This window comes from Schistocerca cancellata, chromosome 3 (genome assembly GCF_023864275.1).
Source record: "Schistocerca cancellata isolate TAMUIC-IGC-003103 chromosome 3, iqSchCanc2.1, whole genome shotgun sequence".
In the NCBI taxonomy this organism is placed as follows: Eukaryota; Metazoa; Arthropoda; class Insecta; order Orthoptera; family Acrididae; genus Schistocerca; species Schistocerca cancellata.
The window spans coordinates 868,757,883-868,776,011 of NC_064628.1; the positions used below are offsets into that span (position 1 = coordinate 868,757,883).

Here is an 18,129-nt window from a genome sequence, read left to right on the forward strand (position 1 = left end):
ATTTTCAGTAAGATAATACGCCGTATCACATGCCAAGAGTATGGAAAACCTCCAAAGCAGTCATTATTAAGAAATCAGCGGACAGGGATCCTTCAGATCCAAAGACTTACAGGCCAATATGCCTAATAAACACCCTAGCAAAGATTCAGGAGAAGCTACTGTGTAAGCGCCTGCAAACACACAGAGCTCTCAGGGGTATGAGCCAACACCAGTTCGGCTTCAGATCTGGCAGATCAATAGATCATGCCATCAACTAGGCCCTGCACATAGTTAACACCACAAAACAGAAATACGCCATGGCAATAATGATTGACATTGCCGGAGCATTTGATAATCTTTGGTGGCCAGTACTGTTTCAGAGGCTAAGACATCTGGAGGTACCGCAATCACTGTACAACAGTTTTCTGGACTACTGTAAAGACCGAGTAGTCGAATGGCAGATGGACAGTCGGAAAGTAATTAAAAGAATTACCAAAGGCTGTCCTCAAGGGTCGATCTGCGGCCCCATCTTCTGGGACATAACAATCGAACCCCTCCTACAACTTCTGGATGGGGATGATAGGTCAGACGGAATTGTCGCCTACGCAGATGACCTATTAGTTGTAGTCACTGCAAACAACAGAGCCCAGTTAGAAGAGAAAGCCAGTGGATTACTACAAACAATTACTCAGTGGTGTCACAACAACAAACTCAGGATAGCCGAAAACAAAACAACATACACTTTACTGAAAGGATCACTCCAAAGGAATCCTTCGGTTAAAATTGGGGACACAAACATCAAACGAGCACGCATCACGCGCTATCTTGGGGTACACATAGATGAAAAATTAAATTTCCACGAACACATAAGGCTAACAACAGACAAAGCAGAAAAAATACTCCACAAACTGGTGAGGCTAAATTCAAAACAGTACAGACTACCTCTACCAGTCATACGTACATACCACTGTGCGCTCTTCGAATCAGTACTCAGCTTTGCAGCTAGCACGTGGGCACATAGACTGGACGTGGTCACCAACAAAGCATCCGTCAGACGAGGGCAGAGAAGTGTCCTACTAAGGCTACCTGGAGCCTTCGGTACCACCTCAGCGGATGCACTGTGTGTGGTGCTCGGAATATGCCCCATAGATATCACGATCAAATACAGAGCTGCAAGGTACTGGTTAAAGGTGGGGAGACTAGATAAGGTGCACACAATAACTGGTGTGCACATAGAGACGATACGTCACCTTAAAAGTTGGCGTTTGGATACATGGCAAGGTGAGTGGGATGTAAGTGATAAGGGACGTAGACTGCACGACTTTCTCCCTGACATAAGGGAGCGGTTGAGAATGAGACATATCGATCCCAGCCGCGGTATGGTACATTTCTTAACCGGGCACGGATCTTATCCCACGCACTTAAACCGCGTGAGTCTGAGGCAGACACCTACATGCACATGCGGGGAAGAAGGTTCCCCAGAACACACTGTCTTTTTCTGCGGGCAATACGCGAACAATAGACATACACTACACTTAGATTACACAGATACAGACATAGATATATACACAGCAATAAGAGACGAAGAACAATGGGCACAATTAAACGCACTGACAAACAGTATTTCAAAAACAACACATGAAGAGTATATGCGGTCACGACATCACAGACATGCCTATGTGCAGCGTAACAGAAATCTCCAGAGGATGGACAGCGATACCCACAGCGACAGCGAAAATAGTGACAATGAGGAGGAACAGGAGGAGGAAGCTGAGATGTGAATGTAAATAAGCAAATTGCTGGCAATCTAGCCAAGAAAACACCAAATGCTGTATATGGGTGCGCACCTAATGTAGTTAATACATAGAATTAGTAACAAATAGGATAAGAAAAATTATTTATCTACTAATAACCATTTGCGTGTGTCTGTGTGACTGGCGGTCAACGGCTCGATGAAATCATTCCGAGGTATTCATCGTCAGTCACACTCGGTGATGGTACTAACAAATCTCTCATCTATCCTATCTTCTTTTTATATTCTTCTTAAAAACTACAAAATTTTATTTATATTTCAACCTCAAATTATTGTTATTTTGAATCATTCTTTGTAAATGTTGTAGATAAAACAAAATGAAAGAAAACTGTAAAAAGATGAAAATCGAAAATTGTAAGATGTACGACCTGTTTTAAACATCAGGTAACAGGTCTATAATTTGGCAATAAATAAATAAAATAAATAAAATAAATGCCAAGAGTGTGATGGAGTGTTATGAGGAACACACTGGCGAGTTCCAATCCATGTTCTGGTTCCCCAACTCGCCAGATTTGAAACTGGTAGAACGCCTCTCGGATCCCTCCCCGGAATGTACGGGAATTAGGTGTGTGTACAGATGTGGTGCCGACTCCCTCCAGTGAAGTACCGGTGCCTCATTGCTCCCATGCCACGAGGCGTCGCAGCTGTTATCCGTGCTAAAGGTGGACACGCCGGTTATTAGGTAGGTGATGATACCGTTCTGGCTGATCAGTGTACATGAGTGTTAACTTTAAGATGTTCTTGGCCTTTTCATCCCAGATCTCGTATTGTACGAAGTTGCAACTAAGAGATATAGAATATTCGAGCGTATAAGACTTTTTTTTTTTTTTTTGGTCATCAGTCTACTGACTGGTTTGATGCGGCCCGCTACGGATTCCTTTCCTGTGCTAACCTCTTCATCTCAGAGTAGCAATTGCAACCTACGTCCTCAATTATTTGCTTGACGTATTCCAATCTCTGTCTTCCTCTACAGTTTTTACCCTCTACAGCTCCCTCTACTACCATGGAAGTCATTCCTTCATGTCTTAGCAGATGTCCTATCGTCCTGTCCCTTCTCCTTATCAGTGTTTTCCACATATTCCTTTCCTCTCCGATTCTGCGTAGAACCTCCTCATTCCTTACCTTATCAGTCCACCTAATTTTCAACATTCGTCTACAGCACCACATCTCAAATGCTTCGATTCTCTTCTGTTCCGGTTTCCCCACAGTCCACGTTTCACTACCATACAATGCTGTAGTCCAGACGTACATCCTCAGAAATTTCTTCCTCAAATTAAGGCCAGTATTTGATATTAGTAGACTTCTCTTGGCTAGAAATGCCTTTTTTGCCATAGCGAGTCTGCTTTTGATGTCCACCTTGCTCCGTCCGTCATTGGTTATTTTACTGCCTAGGTAGCAGAATTCCTTAACTTCATTGACTTCGTGACCATCAATCCTGATGTTAAGTTTCTCGCTGTTCTCATTTCTACTACTTCTCATTACTTTTGTCTTTCTCCGATTTACTCTCAAACCATACTGTGTACTCATTAGACTGTTCATTCCGTTCAGCAGATCATTTAATTCTTCTTCACTTTCACTCACGATAGAAATGTCATCAGCGAATCGTATCATTGATATCCTTTCACCTTGTATTTTAATTCCACTCCTGAACCTTTTTTTTATTTCCATCATTGCTTCCTCGATGTACAGATTGAAGAGTAGGGGCGAAAGGCTACAGCCTTGTCTTACACCCTTCTTAATACGAGCACTTCGTTCTTGATCGTCCACTCTTATTATTCCCTCTTGGTTGTTGTACATATTGTATATGACCCGTCTCTCCCTGTCGCTTACCCCTACTTTTTTCAGAATCTCGAGCAGCTTCCACCATTTTGTATTGTCGAACGCTTTTTCCAGGTCGACAAATCCTATGAAAGTGTCTTGATTTTTCTTTAGCCTTGCTTCTATTATTATCCGTAACGTCAGAATTGCCTCTCTCGTCCCTTTACTTTTCCTAAAGCCTAACTGATCATCACCTAGCGCATTCTCAATTTTCTTTTCCATTCTTCTGTATATTATTCTTGTAAGCAGCTTCGATGCATGAGCTGTTAAGCTGATTGTGCGATAATTCTCGCACTTGTCAGCCCTTGCCGTCTTCGGAATTGTGTGGATGATGCTTTTCCGAAAGTCAGATGGTATATCGCCAGCCTCATATATTCTACACACCAACGTGAATAGTCGTTTTGTTGCCACTTCCCCCAATTATTTTAGAAATTCTGATGGAATGTTATCTACCCCTTCTGCCTTATTTGACCGTAAGTCCTCCAAAGCTCTTTTAAAATAAGACTTATACTGATCATTTAAGTGCTGCTGACTAATGTTAATTATAAAAGTTTATCTCACGCATATTTTGTTTTACATCTCACTAAGATTAAACTGTCTAAAGTTCAAATATTTCTTTATTTCCGGCATATTTGGTCACGAAAATTGCCTTCAGGCTGTTCCTTTCGGTCTGTCACGAGCATCGTCAGATCTGTTGGAACATATCCTAATACAACAAAGCCAGAGTGGCATCGTCAATAAATACAAAACAAAATTATCACGGGTATTGTCGAACAGAACACAGTTTGCAGTGAACAGTACCGCCGGTCGCATTAAGTGGCTAATTCACACAGCACTATTAGTGTGGTGTTACCGCAAGGCACCACACTTGGCTAGGTTGCAGGCTTCAAATCGGCCGCGGTCCGTCAGTACACATCGGACCCGAGAGTCGCCGCTGTCGACGCTAGCAGACCGAGCGCCGCCACTCGGCTGGTCTCACGAGACAAGCTGGCGCACTGGCCAGTTCTACAGCCGACTTTAATAGGAATGGTTCACTAGTTATAGCTTCAGAGATCTCATTTGCAGAGACTCTAGTTAGCATAGCCTTCAGCTAAGTCAGTAGCTACGACCTAGCCAGGCGCCACATACAGTTTATGCATTGACAATTAATCTATAGGTGTGAAGCAATCAGTATTGTAAAGCAGTATTCGCAGTTCAGTCTATAACTGCACTTGTAAATATTATTGTACAAAGTCAAGATAGACGTTCGTCGCTGATGCTGAATTAAAGCTAAGTATGTAATGGTGTTCCTGTCTACTAACTTCTAATCACCTAAGATGTTCCAGATACAACCCGTCAAGTGTAGTTCATTGATCCTCACGTCAGCCTACGTGACCAACGCGTGCAATTAATGGCTACCCCTCGTGATCAGACCAAGAGTCAAATTGCGTGACTCAGCCGGGTCACCCTTTTTCCATTAGGCCTATAGTTTCGCCTTAGTTCTGTTCGACGATGGTCATTTAAAGTTTGTTTGGCGGCCTCTGCTGCCGTGCACTTCCAGTCTCCGCACTGCCCCTTATGAACGCGGCTGATATATTCCATTTGCATATCGCTGCCCACTGACGGGACATCGTCGTCGCTAATTGGACAAACTGACGTGCTAGGAATCAACTGGTGTACTGAGAAGCAGAACAGACAAGAAGGAGGTGCACAGGTAAATTCACTGGGCAGGATAGGTGGGCACTTTTTGTCCACGTCACTAAATTCCGTGACTGCTACTTTGCATCTTCAAATTCTTCTGCCTGATGATTAAAAATGGACGGCCAGATGATGAATCTGTGACTCACGAAATGCCTGATTGTTGCATAGTTTGTACTGTGTGCTGAACAAATACAGGTCGTCCCAGACATTTTGCGTAAAACTTCGAATGGCTGTAGAAGGTGTCATGAGGAACAAATCGAGAATAGGAACCCGTGTCTGGGAACGTCATCCAACAACACTACAGAGCTTCGAAGTTATAGGCGCCGACCCCTGACTGTAGGTCACCCCTTCGGCAGCAAAAGAGACTTTGCAGGCAGAACGTCTCGCAATATTGTTTGTTTTTCGGTGATCACGACTGATTGCCACCACCGCCAGTGGAGGAGATGAAGTTAGTTGCTGCGATGACAGGCCTTGTCTCCTGTGAATGAGATGCTCTGTTGCCTCTGTGGATCACCATTTTGGACACAGGTTTCCATCTGCAGTTTATTTTTCTCCTGGAAGCCTGTACAACTTCCAGCGTTTCTCGGCATACAGGAGAAAAATAAACTGCAGATGGAAACCAGTGGTCGAAGATGTCATCCACCAAGGCAACAAAGCATCGCATTCGTAAGAGACAAGACCTGTCTATACAGAAGCTGGCTACGTCTTTCCCACTGGCGATCGTGGCAATCGTTCTCGATCACTGAGTAACAAACTACCTTCCGAGATGTTCCGTCTACCATTCGTCAGCGTAAAAACTCACGTTTGATGCGGGAAGAGTGGCGTAGTGGCACGCGCCGGTGAGTATAACTTGAGCCCTCTGTACTCCCTGGCCGTACCCTCTGGATGGGGCAAGGAGAACAGAGAAGAGGCTGCTCACCTGGAGACTCCGAACTGCTGGACCAGGGAGTAGAACTGCTCCGCCTGCCAGGCCTCGGGCAAGTACCTGCCCATGTTCTCCAGCAGCGGCGTATCACAGGGCCCGGGGCACACCGCCACCACCGTCACACCTGTCTTCTCCGTGTGCTCTGCTGCCTGCAATACACCAGTGCAACTGAGTATGGACAATTTGGCACCATGTGAGGGAGTTTGTTAGGTGGAGTAAGCGAAACGATATCCGGAAACCAGACTATACACCACCTGTAAGGAAAAAATAAACTCACGAAAAACATGGTGGGACGTCAATGTACACTATGTGATCAAAAGTATCCTGACACCACCAAAAAATATGTTTTTCATGTTAGGTGTTTTGTGCTGCCATCTACTGCCAGGTACTCCGTATCAGCGACGTCAGTAGTCATTAGACATCGTGAGAGAGCAGAATGGGGCGCTCCGAGGAAATCACAGACTTCGAACGTGGTCAGATGATTTGGTGTCACTTGTGACGTACATCTGTACGCGAGATTTCCACACCCATAAACATCCCTGGGTCCACTGTTTCCGATGTGATAGTGAAGTGGCAACGTACAGCACAAGAGCCTAAAGTCCGACTCGTTTGTTGACTGACGGAGACCGCCGACAGTTGAAGAAGGTTGTAACGGGTAATAGGCAGACATCTACCCCGATCATCACACAGGAATTCCAAACTGCATCAAGATCCACTGCAAGTACTACGACAGTTAGGCGGAAGGTGAGAAAACTTGGATTTCATGGTCGAGCTGTTGCACATAAGCCACACATGACGCCAGTAAATGCCAAACGACGCCTCGCGTGGTGCAAGAGGCGTAAACATTGGACGGTTGAACAGTGGAAAAACGTTGTGTGGAGTGACGAATCACGGTACACAAGATGGCGATCGGATGGCAGGGTGTGCGTATGGTGAAGGCCCGGTGAACCTCATCTGCCAGCGTGTGTAGTGCCAACAGTAAAATTCGGAAGCGGTGGCGTTACGGTGTGGTCGTGATTTTCATCGAGGTGGCTTGCACCCGATGTTGTTGTGCGTGAAACTATCACAGCACAGGCCTCCATTGATGTTTTAAGCACCTTCTTGCTTCCCACTGTTGAAGAGCAGTTCGGGGATGGCGATTGCATGCTTCAACACGATCGAGCACTTGTTCATAATGCACGGCCTGTGGCGGAGTGGCTACTTGACAATAACATCCCTGTAATGGACTGGCCTCCACAGAGTCCTGACCTGAATCCTACAGAACACCGCTGGGATGTTTTGGAACGCCGACATCGCGCCAGGCCTCACCGACCGACATCGACATCTGTCCTCAGTGCAGCACTCAGTGAACAATGGGCAGCCATTCCAAAAGGAAACCTTCCAGCTCCTGATTAAACGTATGCCTGTGAGAGCGAAAGCTGTCATCAAGGCTAAGGGTAGGCCAACACCATACTGAATTCCAGCATTACCAATGGAGGGAGCGACGAACTTGTATGTCATTTTCAGCCAGGTGTCCAGATAGTTTTGATCAAATAGTGTATCTTATTGTCGTCCTAGGGAGGGGTTCGTCAGCGTGCTATAGGCTGACGTCGTGTCGCAGCCCTCTCTGCTCTTCCATTCTTGATGGTCGTGAAGGCCCTTGTCATTACGCCGGAACATGTTGAGTGATCACTGTGAAGGATGCCATGTACTCGTACGAGACAGCGCTGACAGCACCTGACACAGTTTGATGCGGGCCTCATAGTGGGTCTTCGTTTGGCCGTTTTGTGGAATCGTGCAATATTGAGATATGTGGTGCATTTGGAAGTGGTAGTTGCCAGATTCTGGACTGCATTGGAACGTGACAGCAAGCAGTCTGGTGATGAAGGATCCGATCGATCACATCTGTCGGTCATAAGAGAGGATCGTCTTAATGTGCTTCAAGCACGTAGTAAGCCCTTCACACCTGTGACGTTATTTCACTTCTGAAGACCAACGCTATAAACAAATCGGCGGTATTGACATCGGTACACCCATGGCACCATGGTGTGCAACTTATGCATGGGCCCTCTGGAGGAACCTTTCCTATCCATCCATTCAACACCATACGAGAACAAGCAATGGACTCCCTGTAACAATCTATGTCATCCCGCACAATTGGAAGGAAATAAGCAGCAGCTGGACCAGGGAATTACCGCCCCATGCTACCATTAACACAACAACAGAAACAGCTACATCTGGAGAAGTGCTGTAAGAGGGAAGTATGGACTATTGATGAATGGCACTGCATTGTGTTTGACGATGAATCACGGTTGTGTAGTACTCTGAATGACCAACGAAGGTTAGCAGGGCGGCGACCTTGGAAGTGGTTCCATTCTTCCAATGTTTTCGAGAGACACAGTGGTGTTATTCCTGCCAACATGGGGTTTGCAGCCATCGGGAATTGACGTCCCAGATGATCCCACATCTTTCGAAGAGGGGCAGACCTATAGATCTTTCTGTCCACAGCATTACCTCAACATCACGCACACAGTTTGTAGAGATAGGTACTGTGTTTGGCATTGTTCTGTTGATAAATGGCGCCACAATACAGTCGCATTAGAGGTAACACATGAGGACGAAGGATGTCCACAATGCACTGTTGTGCTGTCAGAGTTCCCTCAATCGCTAGCAGCAATGACCAGAAGTTATGCTGGTAGTGATAGAGGGAACTCTGACAGCACAACAGTGCTTTGTGGACATCCTTCGTCCTCACGTGTTACGTCATTTATCTGTATTGCCATTTATCTGTATTGTGGTGCCATTTATCAAACTTCCTGTCAGATTAAAACTGTGCCGGACCGAGGCTCGAACTAGGGACCTTTGCCTTTCGCGGGCAAGTGCTCTACCATCTGAGCTACCCAAGCACGACTCACGACCCGTCCTCACAGCTTTACATCCGCCAGTACCTCGTCTCCTACCTTCCAAACTTTACAGAAGCTCTGCTGCGAACCTTGCAGGGCCAGCGGAAGTGCAGCTGTGAGGACGGGTCGTAAGTCGTACTTGGGTAGCTCAGATGGTAGAGCACTTGCCTGCGAAAGGCAAAGGTCCCGAGTTCGAGTCTCGGTCCGGCACACAGTTTTAATCTGCCAGGAAGTTTCAAAAATTTTGAAGCTTGCCAATGACAAGGGATGGATAGTGTCATGAAAACAGATTATAAGACATACCTCCATGATATATAGTTACTGTGCAGAAGCTTCGAAAGAAAGAGGCACTAGCGCACTACAGGTGTAAAACAAAACGTGAGACTGTAGATAGCGGAATAATGAATGAAACGCGTTTGGCTGTCAAGAGCGAAATGCGAGAAAACTCCAATGACGAATTTACCTTTCACAAAATAAGAACAAATTTTGGTCATATGTAAAGACTATTAATGTCACCAAAATTACTGTCCAGACACTCATGGACTAGACAGGAAATGAAACTGAGGTTAAAAAAGCAAAAGTAGAAACATTGAACTCTGCTTTCAAATGTTCCTTTACAATGCAAAATGCACTGTTATAATGCCAATTTAATTCTCGAACTACTGCAAAGATTAGTAACATAGATAATAGCGTTTGTGGTGTTGAGAAACAGTTGAAATCGCTAAAATTTAGCAAAGTTCCATGGTCCGTTCGGATGGCTTTAATACTCTATGTCGAATTTGTGGCTGAGTTTCCTCTTTTAACGTTAATCTATCACAGATCTTCGAACAAAGAACTATGTTCAGTAGCTGGAAGAAAGCGCAGCTCACGCCTCTCTACAAGAACGGCAGCTGAAGTGAAACACAAAGCTATTATCCAGTATCACTGACATTCATTTTTGAAGAATCTTAGGACGTATTCTGGACTCTAACGTAATGAAGTATCTCGAAGAGAATCACCTCCCCCACGCAAAGCAGCATGGATTACGAAAGTATTGGTCACGTGAAACCCAACACGCTACTGACCAAGTGAGTCACATTTATGTTGTGTTACTTGATTCCCAAAATGGATTTGACTCAGTACGACACATATGCTTATCGAAAGCACAGCCATATGGATAATGAAGTGAGATTTGTGACTGGATTGAGGATTTCTGGTGGGAAACAGCACCTTATTTTGGAGAGACAGTTATCGACATACGCGGAAACAGCTTCGGGCGTGTCCCTGGGAAGTGCGTTGTGACCCTAGCTTTTCGTACTTTATGTTAATGACATTACACACAGTATTAATAATACCCTCAGACTATTCGACGGCGCTCGACCGCTAGGGTCTCAGGTTCGAATCCTGCCTCGGGCACGGATGTGTGTGATGTCCTTAGGTTAGTTAGGTTTAAGTAGTTCTAAGTTCTAGGGGACTGATGACCTCAGATGTTGTCCCATAGTGCTCAGAGCCATTTGAACCATTTGAACTATTCGCCGGTGGTGCAACTATCTGCCGGACGCTGTGGCCGAGCGGTTGTAGGCGCTTCACTCCTGAACCGCGCTGCTACTACGGTCGGAGGTTCGAATCCTGCCGTGGGCATGGATGTGTGTGATATCCTTAGGTTAGTTAGCTTTAAGTAGTTCTAAATCTAGGGGACCTCAGTTATTAAGTCCCGTAGTGCTTAGAGGCATTTGAACCATCTTTGCAACTATCTATAATGAAGTACAGACTGAAAACAGCTGCACAAATATACTTTCAGATCTTCATAAGATTCCAATGCGGTACAAAAAATGCCTACTAGCATAAAATGTTCGTAAATGTAAAATTTTGCACTTCACAAATAAAGAAACGTGGTATCCAAAGGCTCCAATGTCAATTAATTCCAGGGATGATAGTACACTACTTGCCATTAAAATTGCTACACCCAGAAGAAATGCAGATGATAAACGGGTATTCATTGGACAAATATATTATACTAGAACTGACATGTGATTACATTTTCATGCAATTTGGCTGCATAGATCCTGAGAAATCAGTACCCAGAACAACCACCTCTGGCCATAATAACGGCCTCGATACGCCTGGGCATTGAGTCAAACAGAGCTTGGATGGCGTGTACAGGTACAGCTGCACATGCAGCTTCAACACAATACCACATTTCATCAAGAATAGTGATTGGCGTATGGCGTATTGTGACGAGCCAGTTGCTCGGCCACCATTGACCAGACTTTTTCAGTTGGCGAGGGCACCAGTCGAGCATTTTCTGTATCCAGAAAGGCCCGTACAGGACCTGCAACATGCGGTCGTGCATTATCCTGCTGAAATGTAGGGTTTTGCAGGGATCCCCTCCGCCACACACTGTCAGGTGGCTTGCGGAGTATGGATGTAGATGTAGATGTAGATGTAGATCGAATGAAGGGTAGAGCCACGGGTCGTAATACATCTGAAATGTAACTTCCACTGTTCAAAGTGCTGTCAATGCGAACAAGAGGTGACCGAGACGTGTAACCAATGGCACCCCATACCATCACGCCGGCTGATACGCCAGTACGGCGATGACGAATACACGCTTCCAATGTGCGTTCACCGCGATGTCGCCAAACACGGATGCGACCTTCATGATGCTGTAAACAGAACCTGGATTCATCCGAAAAAATGACGTTTTCCCATTCGTGGGCACAGGTTCGTCGTTGAGTACATCATCTCACGCGCTCCTGTCTGTGAGACAGCGTCAAGAGTAACCGCAGCCACGGTCTCCGAGCTGATAGTCCTTGCTGCTGCAAACGTCGTCGAACTGTTCGTGCAGATGATTGTTGTCTTGCAAACGTCCCCATCTGTTGACTCAGGGATCGAGACGTGGCTGCACGATCCGTTACAGCCATGCGGATAAGATGCGTGTCATCTAGACTGCTAGTGATACGAGGCCGTTGGGATCCAGCACGAATTTCCGTATTACTCCCCTGAGCCCACTGATTCCAAACTCTGCTGACAGTCATTGGATCTCGACCAATGCGAGCAGCAATGTCGCGATACGATAAACCGCAATCGCGATAGACTACAATCCAACCTTTATCAAAGTCGGAAACGTGATGGTACGCGTTTCTCTTCCTTACACGAGGCATCACAAAAACGTTTCACCAGGCAACGCCGGTCAACTGCTGTTCGTGTATGAGAAATCGGTTAGAAAATTTCCTCATATCAGCACATTGTAGGTGTTGCCACCGGCGCCAACCTTGTGTGAATGCTCTGAAAAGCTAATCATTTGCATATCACAGCATCTTCTTCCCGTCTGTTAAATTTCGCGTATGTAGTACGTCATCTTCGTGGTGTAGCAATTTTAATGGCCAGTAGTGTATAATGGGCGATCTAAAAGTTTCAGTCCGAAGGCCGCACAACCTAAAATCGGTATGCCAACCAAGCAAACTCGCCGTGAGCATTGGGTCAATTATTCTATCGATGCACCAGGTTGAAGATATGACTCCGGTAAAACCCTGCATCCTGCTATGTGGAGGAGTCAGGTACTGCCGCGTGCACATCCTCGTCCGACAGGAATAGTCGATCCTTCAGGGACTTTTTTAGGGTCCCAGAGGCGTGATAATCGCATGAGGGGGTGCCAGGACTATAGGGCAGGTACTCAAGTGTCTCCCATTTGAGTTGCCGTAGCTTCCGCATTACGACATTTGCGACATGGGGAAATTCAACAAAATCCTTAGGGATCACAATTACAAATAACCTAAATTGGAACGATTACATAGATAATATTGTGGGTAGAGCAAACCAAAGACTGCGATTCATTGGCAGAACACTTAGAAGGTGCAACAGGTCTACCTAAAAGTCTGCTTACACTACGCTTGTCCGCCCTATTCTGGAGTACTGCTGTGCGGTGTGGGATCCGCGTTGGGTGGGGCTGACGGATGACATCGAAAAAGTAAAAAGAAGGGCAGCTCGTTTTGTATTATCGCGAAATAGAGAAGATAGTGTCACAGCCATGATACGTGAATTGGAGTTGCAATCATTAAAACAAAGGCGTTTTTCGTTGCGACGGGAGCTTCTCATGAAAATTCAATCACCAGCTTTCTCCTTCGATTGCGAAAACATTCTGTTGGTACCCACCTACATAGAGAGATATGATCATCACGATAAAATAAGAGAATTCAGGGCTTGCACGGAAAAAATTAAGTGCTCGTTTTTCCCGTGTGTCGTTCGAGAGTGGAACGGTAGAGAGACAGCATGAAGGTGGTTCATTGAACCCTCTGCCAGGCACTTTGTTGTGAATAGCTGAGTAATCACGTAGATGTAGAGGCATGAAACTTGGCGCACCGTTCCACAGCGGCATGCTGCCCCATACATGTTGTTCACTTTCCGATGGATGTCTACCGATATTTGTCCTTCGGAAACCAAGAAAAGGATAACAGCCCGTTGGTCCTGTTTGGACGCATTTGCTAATAACGTCAACGTAGTTCAATTTACCGCCTTTACTGCACCCACGACGGAAGGACGCGAATGCCACACTAATTCCTTACCTACATCGCAGTCGCGATACGTTGCATACGCGCTGCAGCAGCCCTTCAAAGGAAACTTTTTGGTTATTTTGTGACAAGACGTTGTATTTCAATCTACTGGAATTTCTGCTTTACTGAAACGACGCGTAGGTCGGAAACAGGCGGATGAATCGGTACCACAAACGAAACTACGAATTTTAATACAGCGAAATGGGTAGGTGTTCAAGTACACCTGTCCCACTAGTCTGAGCTAGAAGACAGCTTCCGTTGAGATGTGTCTTGGCCAGCTCATGAAACCTTCTTTTCGTCATCAGTCTTCTGACTGACATAATGCGACCCGTCACGAAATCCTCTCCTGTGCCAGTCTCATCATCTCAAAGTAGCATTGGCAAGCTACGTCCTGAATTATTCGCTCGATGTTCTCCAATTTTTGTCTTCCTCTACAGATTTTGCTCTCTCAGCTCCCTCTGGCACCACGGAAGTTATTCCCTGATGTTTTAACAGATGTCTTAGCATCCTGTCCCTTCTCCTTGTCAGTGTCTTCCATACATTCCTTCCCGCTCCGATTCTACGCTGAACCTCCTCATTCCTTACCTTATCAGTCCACGTAATTTTCAACATTCGTCTTTAGCACCACATCTCAAATGTTTCTATTTTCTTCTGTTCCGGTTCTATCACAGCCCATGTTTCGCTGCCATACAAGTAAGGCCTACACTAGTAGATTTCCCTTTCCAGGAATGCTCTTTCTACCAGTGCTAGTCTGCTTCTTATGTCTTCTTCCTCCGTCTGTCGTGGGTTATTTCGCTGCCTAAGTAGCAGAATTCTTTAACTTCTTTAACTTAATAGAATTCTTTAAATTCATCAAACAGGAATGCGGGTAAGCTACTATGAACAACATAGTGAACGCATTATTGTAGCCAAGATAGACAGGAAGCCTATACCCACGACAGTACTCCACGTTTATATGCCAACTAGCTCCGCAGATGATGATGAGATTGAAGTAACTGTACGAGGTGCATTCAAGTACTAAGGCCTCCGAATTTTTTTCTCCAGACTGGAAAGAGATAGAAACATGCGCATTGTTTTAAAATGTGGCTGTGTTCATTGTCAATACGTCCCAGAGATGGCAGCACCGTACGGCTGATGGAATTTTACCGCCTGCGGCGAGAATGAGAACTGTTTTAAATACTTAAAATGGCGACGTTTTCCTTACTTGAACAGCGTGCAATCATTCGTTTTCTGAATTTGCGTGGTGTGAAATCAATTTAAATTCATCGACAGTTGAAGGAGACGTGTGGTGATGGAGTTATGGATGTGTCGAAAGTGCGTTCTTGGGTGCGACAGTTTAATGAAGGCAGAACATCTTGTGACAACAAACCGAAACAACCTCGGGCTCGCACAAGCCGGTCTGACGACATGATCGAGAAAGTGGAGAGAATTGTTTTGGGGGATCGCCGAATGACTGTTGAACAGATCGCCTCCAGAGTTGGCATTTCTGTGGGTTCTGTGCACACAATCCTGCATGACGACCTGAAAATACGAAAAGTGTCATCCAGGTGGGTGCCACGAATGCTGACGGACGACCACGCGGCTGCCCGTGTGGCATGTTGCCGAGCAATGTTGACGCGCAACGACAGCATAAATGGGACTTGCTTTTCGTCGGTTGTGACAATGGATGAGACATGGATGCCATTTTTCAATCCAGAAACAAAGCGCCAGTCAGCTCAATGGAAGCACACAGATTCACCGCTACCAACAAAATTTCGGGTAACCGCCAGTGCTGAAAAAATGAAGGTGTCCATGTTCTGGGACAGCGAGGGCGTAATCCTTACCCATTGCGTTCCAAAGAGCACTACGGTAACAGGTGCATCCTACGAAAATGTTTTGAAGAACAAATTACTTCCTGCACTGTAACAAAAACGTCCGGGAAGGGCTGCGCGTGTGCTGTTTCACCAAGACAACGCACCCGCACATCGAGCTAACGTTACGCAACAGTTTCTTCGTGATAACAACTTTGAAGTGATTCCTCACGCTCCCTACTCACCTGACCTGGCTCCTAGTGACTTTTGGCTTTTTCCAACAATGAAAGACACTCTCCGTGGCCGTACATTCACCAGCCGTGCTGCTATTGCCTCAGCGATTTTCCAGTGGTCAAAACAGACTCCTAAAGAAGCCTTCGCCGCTGCCATGAAATCATGGCGTCAGCGTTGTGAAAAATGTGTACGTGTGCAGGGCGATTACGTCGAGAAGTAACGCCAATTTCATCGATTTCGGGTGAGTAGTTAATTAGAAAAAAAAATCGGAGGCCTTAGAACTTGAATGCAGTTCGTATGACGAGATGAAAGAAATTACTCAGGTAGTTAAGGGAGACGATAAATTAGTTGTGATGGGAGACTGGAATTCGATAGTAGGAAAGGAAGTGAAGGAAAAATAGTAAGTGAATATGGTCTGGGGGAAAGGAATAAAAGAGGAAGCCGCCTGGTAGAGTTTTGCACAGAGAGTAATTTATTAATCGCTGACACTTGGTTGAAGTATCCTAAAAGAAGGTTGTATGCGTGGAAGAGACCTGGAGAAAGTTCAGACTGATTATATAACGGTAGTACAGAGATTGAGGAACGAGATTTTAAATTCTACGGCATTTCCAGTGGCAGATGTGGACACTGACCACAATTTTTCGGTATGAATTGTAGACTGAAACTGGAAAAATTGGAAAAGGGTAGATGTTGCTGAAAATTTCAGAGAGAGCAACGGTTGACTTGCACAGGGAAAAGAAATAGAGTAAATACGAATGGGTAGCTTCAAGAGATGAACAGTGAAGGCAGCCGAGGATCAGATAGTTAAAAAGGCAAGGCCTGGTATATCCTTGGATAACACAAGAGATATTAAATTTAATTGATGAAAAGAGAAAATAGAGAAATGCAGCAAGCGAATCAGGCGACAGGGAGTACAAACGTTTAAAAAATCAAAATGACAGGAAGTGAAAAATGGGAAGCAGGAATGGCTACAGGACAAATGTCAGGATTTAGAGCATATTTATCGAGGGGAAAGACATATACCGCCTACAGGAAAATTAAAGAGCCCTTTGAAGAAAAGAGAAGCAACTATTTGAATAACAAGAGTTCAGATGGAAAACCAGTCCTAAGCAAAGAAGGGAAAGCTGAAAGGTGGAAGGAGTATATAGAGGGTCTATCCAAGGAGGATGTTCTTGGGGGCAATATTATAGAAATGAAAGTGGACGTAGATGGAGATGAGATTGAGATGTCATACTATGAGAAGAAATTGACAGATCGCTGAAAGACCTAAGTCGAAACAACGCCCTGGCTGTAGACGATATTCCGTCAGAACTAGTGATAGCCTTGAGAGAGCCACCCATGACAAAACTCTTCCATCTAGTGTGCAAGATGTTACGATACAAGCGGAATACCCTCTCACTTCAAGAAGAATATAATAATTCTAATTCTAATGAAAGAAGTTGATGGCAAGTATAAAAATTACCTAACTATCAGTTTAATAAGTCACAGCTGCAAAATACGAGGGCTGTTCAGAAAGTAAGCTCCGATTGATCGCGAAATGGAAACGACTATGATAATCCGATAAAGCTTTGCACAGATGTGTTGGGCAGTGTCTCTAGTATGACCCTAGATAGCATCACGTCGCTCCTCTCATTTCTGAGCTCACAGTGATCGCGTAAAGATGTCTAGAGAATAATGTCTCCCGCCAAGTACGAGGTCCTGGTGAGAAATTTCGCCTGAAGCTATGCAGCCAACATTACATAACTGTCGTGCAGTTTCTTCTACAAGGCAATATTCTCAGCCGCATTCTGAAGGGGCAATGAAGATGCTCCTGCATCGTTTTCAATTGGAAATGTTTGACTACCCACAATACAGCCCGTAATTGACTCCCCCTGCGTTTCATTTCTGTTCACATGAACCGCTGGCTATGAATACAACATTTTGGCACAGAAAACGAGCTGTAGGCCAGCGTAGAGAATTGGCGGAAAGCACTGGCGGCTGTCTTTTATGATGAGGGTATTGGAAAGTTGGTACAACGCTACGACAAATGTCTTAGTCAGAACGGCAACTACGTAGAGAAGTAGCTGGATGGTGTAGCCAACTGTTAAAAATAAAACATTTCTAATTTTCACTGTGGTTCCCATTTCGCGATCAATCGGAGCTTACTTTCTGAACAGCCCTCGTACTAACACGAATCCTGTACAGAAGAATGGAAAAACCCGTAATAGCTGACACTGGCGAAGATCAGTTTGGATTCCGGAGAAATGTAATAACACCGACTCTGCCACTTATCTTAGAATTTAAGTTCAGCAAAGACAAACCTACATTTATCGCATTTGTAGACTTGGCGAAGGCTTTTGATGGTGTAGTCTGGAATACTCTCTTTGAAGTTCTGAAGGCAGCAGGGGTAAAACAAAGGGAGCGAAAGGCTATTTACAACGGCCGTTATAACAGCCAACGGGCATGAAAGGGAAGCAGCGGTTGAGAAGGGAGTGAG

General features: G+C 45.2%; 1 protein-coding gene across 1 annotated transcript in view; it reads right to left on the bottom strand.

Annotated features, from left to right (window-relative positions):
- LOC126176621 (15-hydroxyprostaglandin dehydrogenase [NAD(+)]-like) overlaps positions 1 to 18,129 on the bottom strand; it is a 193,159-nt gene that overhangs the window by 118,786 nt on the left and 56,244 nt on the right. The window contains exon 6 of the mRNA XM_049923781.1: positions 6,210 to 6,364. Coding sequence (XP_049779738.1) covers positions 6,210 to 6,364 — 155 coding nt within the window. The remainder of the gene's footprint in view (positions 1 to 6,209; positions 6,365 to 18,129) is intronic.